The sequence below is a fragment of the Sorghum bicolor genome, chromosome 3 (assembly GCF_000003195.3).
Source record: "Sorghum bicolor cultivar BTx623 chromosome 3, Sorghum_bicolor_NCBIv3, whole genome shotgun sequence".
In the NCBI taxonomy this organism is placed as follows: domain Eukaryota; kingdom Viridiplantae; phylum Streptophyta; class Magnoliopsida; order Poales; family Poaceae; genus Sorghum; species Sorghum bicolor.
In genome coordinates, this window is record NC_012872.2 from 56577750 (window position 1) to 56589431 (window position 11682).

The 11682-nt window shown below is 45.7% G+C and overlaps 1 protein-coding gene across 1 annotated transcript; it reads right to left on the reverse strand.

The window, feature by feature from the left end:
* Positions 459-2733, reverse strand: LOC8054921 (cytochrome P450 72A15). The gene is made up of 4 exons (XM_002458156.2): positions 2017-2733; positions 1668-1912; positions 1138-1522; positions 459-1022 (listed from the first exon to the last, which is right to left on the reverse strand). The coding sequence occupies exons 1-4, from the start codon at positions 2557-2559 to the stop codon at positions 597-599; spliced, it is 1599 nt and encodes a 532-aa protein (XP_002458201.1). The 5' UTR covers positions 2560-2733; the 3' UTR covers positions 459-596.

The window sequence follows — 11682 nt, forward strand, 5'->3', positions numbered from 1 at the left end:
CCTAAATTTGTATCGAATTATTCACCTCTGCCGTTATGAAAGATAATTTAAAATACCCCATAAATTTGTATATAAATTACTCACTTTTTCATTATAAAAGATAATTTAAAATAATTCCTAAATTTGCATCTAAATTACTCACCTAATAGTAATTTAACCTAATCCCTTATTTATATCTAAATCCCTTATTTGTAGAATTCAAACTTCTAGGACCATTAAGTTAAAATCAATCATAATGCTATGTTCCACCATAAAAGCCATTTAGACATGTATATCACCTTGGAATAATATTTATTTTGATAGCTTATCAAGTGTGGAAATATTCCATTAACAAAGTGTATAGAAACGACACTAGCAATTCACTTTAAATTATATTAATACTTCATGACAATAAATTTCTTAAGTTGTTATTTTAAATAAATTAGAGATGCTCCGATATGGAATATGTGAACACAAAAGACACGAAAGGACACCGACTATTCATCATCGTTGATCAAGAAAAAAAACATAAAAAGGTCCAATACTACACAACACTATTGGGCTCTGATGAAAGAACGCCAAAAAAAAAACATAAAAAGGTCCAATACAGGCCAGCATCATATTGCTCTGAGCTTGATCTGAGCACCGTGCATCGGGCGCAGCATTATGACTTGGCGCGGCGCATGAGTATACGTCGGCGCGAGCTCAAACTGAAAGCGCTGCAGGATCATGCTCAGCGCCATCTTAGCCTCTAGAAGAGCAAAGTTCTGGCCGATGCAAATCCGCGGCCCCCAGCCGAACGGGAAGAACGCTAGCCTATCCTTGGACGCCTTGGCGATCCCCTCGGCGAACCTCTCTGGCCTGAACTCGTGCACATCGCTTCCCCAGATGTCGGCGTCGTGGTGGATGAACATCACGGGGAGCTCCACGATCACGCCGGCGGGGTATGTGACATCCCCGATCACCATCTCCTTGTATGTTTTCCTGCTGAACGCGATGGCCGGCGGGTACAGCCGGAGAACCTCGTAGAGAATCATGGTCACCTGCACAGCACAATGAATCGGAAATAGTTAGTTGTTTGGCTGCATCTGCATCTGTATATATATATATATATATATATGAGATGACATCGATATGGAAATCAACCGGAGTACTCACTGTTTTGAGGCGACTGAGGCCGTCGTATCCCGGTTGGTTCTTCCCAAACAGGGCAAGGACTTCCTCCCTTGCACGGTCCTGCCATTCTGGGTGCATGCTTAGTAGGATCATCGTCCATGTAAGCAGCACTGATGTCGTCTCCATTCCTGCAAAGTAGAACAGCTTACACTCCTCCATGACATCTTCAATCGTCATTCCTTGGCTGGACTGGCCGTTCTCGCCTGTCTCTCTCATGTTTGACTCGAGCAGTAAGCCCAGCAAGTCATCTTTGGCGCTTTCACCTTCTTTCATAGCTTGCATTCTTTTACTAATTAGACCCAGAAGAATTGACTCGATCTCGTTCTTAATTTGGCGCATCCTTCGGTTGTTTTTGGTAGGCAAGGACCTGAAAGCGGCATTCCCCATAGAGTACTGTTTGTTTTAGATAAAGGAATCACTAATAAAGTACTACTAGGGCGGAAGAAGATGAACCTGATGCATTGAATTTAGCAAGGACATCACAAGATTGTTGAAGTATATGAAAAACTCACATGTATCCCGGAACGGCAAACTTGTCCATGATGGACATGAGGCGCTCTGCTTGCTCGGCCTGTAGCTGGAAAATCTTTCTCCCTTCAAGGTAGCTGCTGCCGAATGCGGTGCGAGAGATGACATCTCCGGTGAGGGTCTGAAGTTCCGGGTCCACGTTCAGCTCGCACGAGCCGTCAGAACCAAGTGACTGAACCCATCGGCCTACAAGCTCTTCACAACACGCAGAAAACGCCGGCAGCATGAGCTGCAAGGTTGTCCACACTCACATGATCAATCACAAACTCGATCGAAGCCGACAGTAGTACAAATAAAACACAATTAAATGAAAACAGTTTCTTATTATAATACCTTGAGCTTCTCGAGGTGGAACGCAGGGTTGAGGATCCTCCTGTGCTTGACCCACTTCTCGCCCTCGTAGTTGGCTACGCCATCGGCGAACAGCTTGCTCAACGCCGGGAACTTGGGCTTCTCGAAGTGGCCAAACTTGTTGGACATCACGTCCCTTGCGAGGTCCGGGTCGGTGACGGTCACTCTGGGGATCGGGCCGAACCACGAGAAGCACGTCTTGCCGTGTTCGAGGACGGCGCCGTGGACAAACGGCGCGACATGGCCGGCGATGTCGTGGCACCGCAGCGGCAAAGGCTTGGACGCGGCGGCCTCCTTGTTGAACCGGCGGTACTCCTTGAGGTCACCGGTGAGGAAGCGGTACGAGGTGCCCCGGAGGCCCTGCGCGCGCAGCGCCCGCTCGAGCCGCCGCGGCTCGCACCACAGCCGCTCGAGCAGCCGGCCGGCCTTCCACAGGAGCAGACCGCCCAGGAGACCGTAGATGAGGAGGAGGCTCCATTGCAATTGCATCGAGGCGACTGCAGTCGCCAACGCTCCAAGAACCATTTTGCTGAGCTCTTAAGTGAAAGTGGAGAAGGCAGAGCTAGTGATCGCTAAAACTGGCGCCAGGGTTGCTCCTCTTATAAACAGTTGTCACTCCCAGTCTGCCCACACTGGCTTGGTTGCTCCATTATTTTTTTTGTATAGGTTCGTCGTGGGCATTCTGGTCAGTCATGCGGCAGACCATACCTCGCTCGTAAGGAACTTGGCAGTGAAGATATTCCGATGGAGATCAGATTGGTATTGGTCAAAGCTCCCTCTCAAGGGTACCGTGCTTCCTTGTTGCTTCATCTAGGCCATGCTGCAGCAGGCACCTCGCAGGATGGGCACCCACCACGTGATGACTGTGCCTGCTTCCCTGTGGCTTCGTTTCGTTTCCGAGAAATCGGCTAGCATTTTTGGGGGAACCCGCGAGGCAAATTCAAAGGCACACCATTTCATCAGTTTTACTATGGCCTTGTTTAGTTCATGAACTATTTTGCAAAATTGCAAAATCCCAAAGAAAATGTTAAGCACACCAAAAACCTGACAACAACTATTTTGCTTTTGCTGTTTACTTACCAAAATATTTTACAAAACTGCAAGTCATGCAGCTGCATTAAATGGTTGCCATGCAACCCCATGCACATGCAGGTTGACATTGATGCTGCTGTTCCACTGCTTGGCCACCATGCAGAACATGCGTACATTGAATTATACACAAAATCACAGGCACTGTTCATGCACACTTTATTACAACAAAACTGTAATCATCCTATTACAACATTTATTTTCTATTACAACCACATAATGGGCTCAACAATGTTACAATAAACATCACAGCTCATATATGTCCTCAAACATTCACAGATACTCGCATGAATTCAAAACTGTCGTAAAAAAATTACTCACAAACCTCTGCAATCAAATAAACAAACCTGTGAAGAATAACTACACTTTTACGAACCAGTTGCCATAGCATAAGCAAGCGAGTCACGGAATGCAGCCATCGGGTTTGGACCATCTTCCACAACCTCAGGAGGTGGCTGATTCTCATACGCTTGTCGCGGCACATAGTTCTCATTATTGTCACACCTATTGAAGTGCTTATCTGGTATGCCACTGCTTCTCATAAAATTATGCAGGGCCATACATGCAACAATGATTTTGGATTGCTTGTGAGGTGCGTATGGAGGTATCTTTTGCAACATGCGCCACTTCATTTTCAAAACTCCAAATGCCCGCTCAATAACATTTCTAAGGCTAGAGTGCGCATAATTGAAGATTTCCTCTTTACCTTGTGGCTCCGGCCCGTCACGGAACTCCTGCAGATGGTACTTGTTGCCTTTGTAAGGAGCTAGGTACCCCTGCTTGTTAGCATAGCCCGAGTCCACGAGATAGTATTTCCCTGCATGAACAAACAAGCAGTTAGCCACACTGTCATCAAGTATTAGAATCGGTCATGTGTATCAAATAGTCAGTACCTTGAGGTGGATGTGGGAACACAGCGCTATATGTTGTTGTCGAGTCATTGAACACTCTCATGTCATGAACAGATCCAGGCCAACCAGCATTGACAAAGGTGAACCTCATGTCGAAGTCACAACAAGCCATGACATTTTGTGTAGTGATTCCCTTGCGGCACAAGTGCTGAACAAACATGTCATTTGGCACTACACATTGGACATGAGTACCATCTATAGCCCCTATGCAGTCCTTGAAGTGGGGATAAAACCTAAGATTTGTTAGCCTTGGATGCAATGTTCTAAACTCTGGGTCAACTGGCTTAATGATGTCTGCTGCTAGCTGCACAAGGCTATTCAAGACTCTGTTGAACATTTTTGAGACAGTCCCCAAGGACCTCTCAAACCTGTCCTCAGCTTGCCTAACAGACTGTGGTGCCCCAACCATCCATAAGAACATCCCTAGAGCCTCAAAAGAAGTCGACTTGGTAGTCGATTTCAAACCGTACTTATCACATAAAAGGTCATGCAAGGTAAAGAACATTGTAGGGGTCATTCTAAACATGTTGTAACATGACTTGTCACTGGCCGTTTTAGCATGAACCCATTCAATGCCACTTATTTTAGGAACTCTATACTCAGCTCTAGACAGGTACTTGTCACAATGCATTGCATATTGGTACATACCAAAGATGAACTCATCCTCCTCAGCATCTTCCATCATCTGGTCCAGCAACTCATCTTCTTCCTTCTCCAACTGCTGCAGCAACTCCTCCCTTCGTGCATCATACCAAGAACTCTTAGCCTGCCACATTTACAGCACAGAGTTGTCAGCATTTGGTTCAACACATTCAAGGTTAGCAGAATGCCCCAAAAGTAGCATAGTAGCACATACAAGTTCATAATGCAACAAAGATTGGTGATCAAACAAATTAGTACATTCAAAGGTGTTTCCAAACAAATGACAACATAGAGTTCAGAGTTCTTGAAAAGAAAGAAATAAAACCACACACACGTACGCACTACAACATACAACCCTAAACCAAAAGCATTGGCCCTCATCTCCAGCAAATGGTTCTACACTGTCAGTGCAACTACTGTCAGTGGAACTACGGGGCCATTGCTACATGCATTAGATGGAAGGTGTTCTAGGGGTCCACCGGCGGAGGGTTGCTGGCGAGCTTCTGGATGATTCGTATCCTCACTGTCTCACTTGAGGAAAGGAACAAATCCATCTGCGCTTCATTCTCTGCCAGAGCAAGGAGTCCGTCCAACAGGGCTGGCGTGTCTCGAGAAATGCCAAGCTCATGCTCAGCAATCCTAGAGCACTCAGCTATTTTCCAGTTCACAGCTGTCCTTGCGGCGTCCTTGTCCTGTGCTTTTTTCTCAAGGGCATTCTTGTGAACCTCCAGCCTCTCTCTAGCAAGCTCCAAATGCGAGTTCATGTGCTGGTTCATGACCCTCGCGTATGTGTTCTTGGTCTTCTTGTTCGGGCTCGTAGCAGTTGTGCTAGTGCTTCCTGTCCTTTTGGTCCCAAGGCTCATAGGGGTACGGGTGTCCTCGTCATCTGGTCCTTCGTCATCAGATGTAACTTCATGCACTTGAGTTGTTGGACCAGCAGCTGGAACGTACGATGACGAGCCATCAACTGTGTTGCCGGCAAACATCTCGTCGAGCTGATCTAAGTACGGAGGCAGTCCATTTGACCTAATCTTCATGAACTCGGTTTCCTACAGGCAGTGAAACAGTTAGATATTGTTGGAGATGTACAAGTGAAATGCAATGTATATTTCAGGAGACACATACCGTAGCGTTGTCGTTCCACCACTTGTCTGTAGCTTGGATGAACCCCTCGGCATCTATATTAACTCCAGTGTGCGTACGTGCAAGGTTACAGAACCTCCACAGCTTCTTAAGGGTCCTCTGTTTGCCCTGCAATTGTTCCCTATCGTGCAGCAAACCTGTTGCAGCATAGTACCTACTGCTCAACCCCTTCCAGCCATATTTGTTCATTTGGCCTCCAGGGCAATTGCCGTATTGCATCTCTAAAAGGTAGGACTCGCAGTACTTCATTAGATTTTCTGTGGTCCAGTTAGCTTTGCTCTTGTGCACCTAAACCGTGATAGTATGAACAGATGATGAAAACAGAAAGCATAATGTATCCTTGTTTACACATCAATCCGTAAACAGAAAGCACAAAGTATAGTAATTGCTATGTATGATATCGTCATTGCAACCCCTAAACAGAAACATACAACCAAAACCTAATCACATTGATCAAAACAGAAAGCATAATGTATAGTAATTGCTATGTATGATACCGTATAGTACAAACATGCAGTTACAAACATATGTATAGTACAAACATGAACAAAAAATTTAAAGTAAGCTACTTCACATGCAGTTACCAGGTACGCAGGGTGTTGTTTAGAGCAGTAAGTAGTTGACATGTATAAAACAGCGGCGTGGCTAGCGCTCGGACGTCCGAACACTAGCATCCGTCCGGACGCCGCGCCTGTCCTGCTAGTACACTGTTGTTGCGCTGCAATATCCAGCAAATAGAGAAGTACTAGTTCACAGTATGCATACATGGTGTTGCACGTGCCTGCACGGGCCTGCTCCATGCACCACAATGCCCCTATTGCTGCATGTGTACACACTGCGCGCGCCTATGCCTGCTGGCACTACGATGCTGGCGTGCATGCACGTGAGACCACCTCGATGGTCTGCCTTGCTTCCTGTGCTTGCTAGCTAACCAAAACACTTGGAGCAGAAAGCAATTGCTGCAATACTATGTTCCAATTATCAAAAACACTAGGAACATACTCAGTCAATATATATATGTATAGTTATTGTGACATTCAAATAAATTATCTGAAACACTGAAAACATATTGTGTCAACATGTGTATAATTACTATAACATTCAGATAAAACACTTATAATATATGTTCAAAATATATGAAACATTTTATAATATATGTCCAAAATATATGAAACATTGGAAAATGCTCGTGCAACACATATATATATAGGCACTGCAACATATGCAACATCTAAATAAAATATTTACAACATACATCCAAAACATGTGAAACATTGGAAATATTATTGTGCAACATATGTTTATAGGCATTGCAACATATGCAACATTTAGATAAAAACACTAGTAATATTCCTCTGAAACATTTGAAACATATACTCGCAACACACGTGTATAATAATTGCAATATATGCAATATCGAATCTACTTTGACAACATAAGATGACACCCATATAACAAACTAGATGAAACATATAAAACATACACCTGAAACACATATATTAAGCTCGACACCTACATGTCGAAATAAGTAGCCATGACATATATAATGAGCTGGGCACCTGCGTGTCAAAATAACTAGCCACGACTCCATAAAAAAAATTGGACAACTATCCATGCTCACAAGACCAGCAAACCAAATGATACATGCGGCCCGAGCTCCTCTCAAGCATTGGTTATTCTCTAATCTAGCTTCGCATGCATGCATCCCTGGCTGAGCAGGTAGCAGCACACGCTCTCATGTGCTGACCCCGCGCAGAGAAGTGGCTTGCTTGACTGCAGCCACATCCTGCCTTTTTTTTCTCTGTTATTACGCGCGCTGCAGCACGGGTCAGTCTGTCCGGACGGACGGACGCCCGCGACAAAGCATTACCGATAAAACAGAAATAGTGTCAAATAGAAGTAAACTACTTCACATGTTCTAAGCAGGTAGGCAGGGTCTTGTTTACCTTTCCGACAGAACCTTGTGAGCGGTGACCGCGTCCTCGGCCGCGAGATGACGTGTGTGCAGATCGAGGGTTGCTGCCCCCGCCAGGCGACAACGGGTCCCCGAAACCTTCCTCTGGTGACCCCACAGGGTCACCAGCTTGCCGAGGCGGCCGGAACAAGGGACGCCGAGATGCCCCCACCGTCGGAGGGCGAACGGGAGGCGGCATAACATCTCTACTTCCGCGAAGATGCTCGGCGTAGTGGTCCACGTCCTCGGCCGCCCATTGGTCCGCAGCGTTGATGTGGAGGCCGTCGAACCCTAGGTGCGGGTTCGGGTACGAGCTTGACCCAGCACCGGAGCCGAAGCCGCTTGGTCCAGAACTTGCCCAGAAATCGCGCGTGACACCGCCGGCCGCAGATCCGCTGTTGAAGGCAGCCTCGTCTCCGTCGAAGCCGCCGCAGCCATGGCCGGCCATGCTTCGCAAGATAAACGCGAGGATGGATCTAGAGGGGGGACCTAAGCTCTGTGGAGCAGGGACGGGAGGGAGGAGAGCACGGCGGCGGCGGAGGGAAGGAACGGGAGAGAGGAGAGCGTCGCGGCGGCGGAGGCAAGGAACGGGAGAGAGGACAGCGTCGCGGCGGCCGGTGTGCGCTGCGGGTAGGCGAATGCGGATAGGGTTAGGGTTACGGTTCGACGCCGCGGCCGGGTATAAATACGACGGCGCCGTGGAATTTTGGGCTGCCAGAGCCACGTTTCGGCCTGCGAAATTGGCCCAAAAAATTTCGGACCCGTTTACTTCCAAAAGGCCAAATTGCAAATTTTTTTGCATTTCGGCCCTAAATTTCGGGAAGTAAACAAGGCCTATGCTATGTCTCTGAGCTTCAATATTTTTACAAAGGTTGTTATTGAATGTGAGCTTCAAGATTTTTACAAATTAAAGGTAGCCACTAAGATTGCTCATAGAAATTGCTCAATGAACTAGTAAACCATCCCAGGTAGCTTTTCTACCGGGAAGAAATATTATGGAAGGTGCGATGATCTTGCAGTAAACGATAAATGAACTTATAAAAAAACAAAATGGTGTGATTTTAAAGATTAATTTTGAAACAAAGCATATGATAAAGTTAAGTGGGAGTTCCTACAACAAGCTCTAAGAATGAAGGGTTTTGATGTGTGAGTGGGTTAAATCTTTTGTTCAGGGAGGTAACGTAGGAGTAAAGGTAATGCATAATTGGGGTCATATTTTTAAATCAAGAAGGGCTTAAGACAAGATGATCTACTATCCCCTATACTACGTACTCAACATTGTAGTGGATATGTTGACGGTCATTTTAGCTAGAGCTAAGGAAGATGGTCAAGTGAAAGGGGTTGTGCCTCACTTAATTGAAGATGGCTTATCCATTTTGCAAAATGCATATAACACATTTACTTTTTTATCATGACACTGAACATGCAAATTAAAGAACATGATGAAGCCGCTTTTATGTGTGTAGAACATCTAGCGGTGTTGTGATAGGGTGGGGTTCGAGCCCAAACTAACGCGGATTTGATGGGCTATCACCCGCATTACGGCGCACAGGAGACTTAGCAGAGGGTACGATGGCGGGAACTCGTTGTCCACCGATGCATTCTCCTTGAAGAGGTGGAGTTCGCCACTGTGGTTAGCAATGTAGTCTAGACTCTCAAAGCTAAGAGCCTGGCCAGGGGCGAAGGAGTTGTCGATAGAGACGATTTTGTACGAGAAGTGTACGCCGCCTTTGGGGTGGCACCTCTGGCTTTACAGCGGAGTTGGTACTGCAGAGTAGCGATAACACATGATGCACTTCCCTACCTGGCATGCCAGCTATCATGGGTTTGGAACCATGACAAGCATCATTATTTGTTGGAGGTCGATGCGTGGATCTTTGGTGGCTCAAGCACTCAAAACACTCAGGGACACAAGTGATTTATCTTGGTTCGGGCTTCTCAGGCATACGTCCAAGTATAGTGTTCTTTATGCTAGGAATGCACAACTGAGGGTTCTTACAATGGAGGAATCGAGGAAGAGGTAGGGGATAGTACGGTGCTATCCTACGGCTTCGGTTAGTTCACACTCAGTTTTTGTCAACCGATGGTTCTGGTTTCATTGAGCGGATTTCGGGATCCTTCCACAGGAGTCCATACCTCCCCTTATTTACCAAGAGGGCATGAAAGTACGCATCAAGGGTTTTGTTTAGAGTATCTCGCCCTACTACTTTTGATTCCTTCGTCCTGACGCCACCTGGACCTTTTTTGTCATGTAGCAGGAGGCTGACAATGTTGCAACTATTCCCTAAGGTCTCTACCGCAGTCTAGTGCTTGATCGTTAGGTGTTGTCAGCTATCACGAGCCTCTCTCTCGAGTGAGCCTTCTTCAACCTTCCTTGGTATGTAAGGATCCCCTGCCCTAAGGAGCTGATGAGAGGGCCCAAAGCCCTTTGGTCCATAGGCTTGGCTTGGAGAGTTCTTTTATTTTGTCTTGATGCGTCACGCCTAGCCCCAGATGTGGCCCCAATGAGAGAGTGATCGACGGTGCCTCACGGTTGTAGGACAAGATGGCGATGTAGTACGTGCTTCTATGCGTGTCAGGTTCTAAGTGCTTGACAGATTTCAGAGCTGGCTTCTGGTGTTTTGTGTTGGGATGTTTGTTGGCTCCAACCCAAGGTTGGGACGGCCGCTATGTCAGAGGCTTGGCCCAGGCTTCTCTTGGGTTAGGAATACCTGCAGTCCGGTCAAGTCCTGGAGCCCTGCGCGATGGTCGATCTCACCTTCTCGGTTTAATTACCTCTCTGATATCACGCATGGCCTCCTCGGGGGAGGGCTATTCATGGGCTTCTGAGGCATCCCCTTTTTGCTAGTGGGTGTGCGTGAGTGCACCCGTTGGATATCACATCCTTATCTCGGGGACTTGACCTACGACACTCTTCACCAATATTTGGCTGTGGGCTGTAAATTGGTATTTAAATTTTCTAGTTTTTAATTCTCTTAGTTAAAGTTACCATGTCAATGCACTAGTATATAAAAAGTAGAAATTTAAATAAGATTTACAGCCCACAACTAAATATTGGTGACGAGTGTCTAATACCAGGGTAGGTCAAGTCTTGAATTAAGGATGCGCGATATCCAACAAAAAAACGATGATAGCAAGTTTTGCTTTTTATTTATTCATCTTTATATGTCGGGAAGTTGCATGGTAATATGCGTTTCTTTGTTCCCATGTTTTTTTCAGAATTGAATCCATTATAATGGTTCGATAGTAGATTATCCAACTGCAGTAACCGTGATGATCTAGAGGACTGACTCTTGTTCCTAGAGCTGTCCTCTCCTCTAGGTGTTCATACATACAAACATAAGCCACTACTCCTTCCGTCCTAAATTAAATGTTGTTTGTACTTTCCGAAAAATAATTTTATTAAATATATATTAAAAATAATATTTATGGTACATAATTAGTATTATTGAAAGATCTTTGAGTTTAGTTTTTTAACAAATTTATTTGGAGATATAAATATTTGCACGTATTTTCTACAAATTAAGTTAAATTTGTAGCACAAAAATCTAAAACGACACTTAATTTGAGATAGAGGGAGTACGTAGTTTCACTCAGTGCAACTCGTTTATTGTATTCACTCTCTAGACAAGAAACAAACTATTGGGACGTCCGTTTCCTCTCGCATAGCAACATCTTTATTGACGCGCGCGATTATAAAACCTTATCGGCCTTGTTGGCGAATTTGCGCCACACGTACGTTTTTGTGTGGTGCATCTTTTTCCACAAGCCAACCGTACGTGCCCGCCAAGAAACCATGCATAGACATCAAACTGCAGATAAAAAAAGAACTTAAAGAAGTAACAAAAAAACATGTGATGCCAACGGAGCGCACCAATCACTGGCCGTGGCCGGCGACACGCTCGCCCG

Excerpts from the sequence above, each read along its gene's own strand:
- LOC8054921 (XM_002458156.2), bottom strand. The coding sequence starts at position 2,559 with ATGGTTCTTGGAGCGTTGGCGACTGCAGTCGCCTCGATGCAATTGCAA. Across the intron at positions 1,523-1,667 it reads TTTGCCGTTCCGGGATACAT|GTCCTTGCCTACCAAAAACA; the intron begins GTGAGTTTTTCA and ends TGCCGCTTTCAG. Across the intron at positions 1,023-1,137 it reads GCCTCAGTCGCCTCAAAACA|GTGACCATGATTCTCTACGA; the intron begins GTGAGTACTCCG and ends TGTGCTGTGCAG.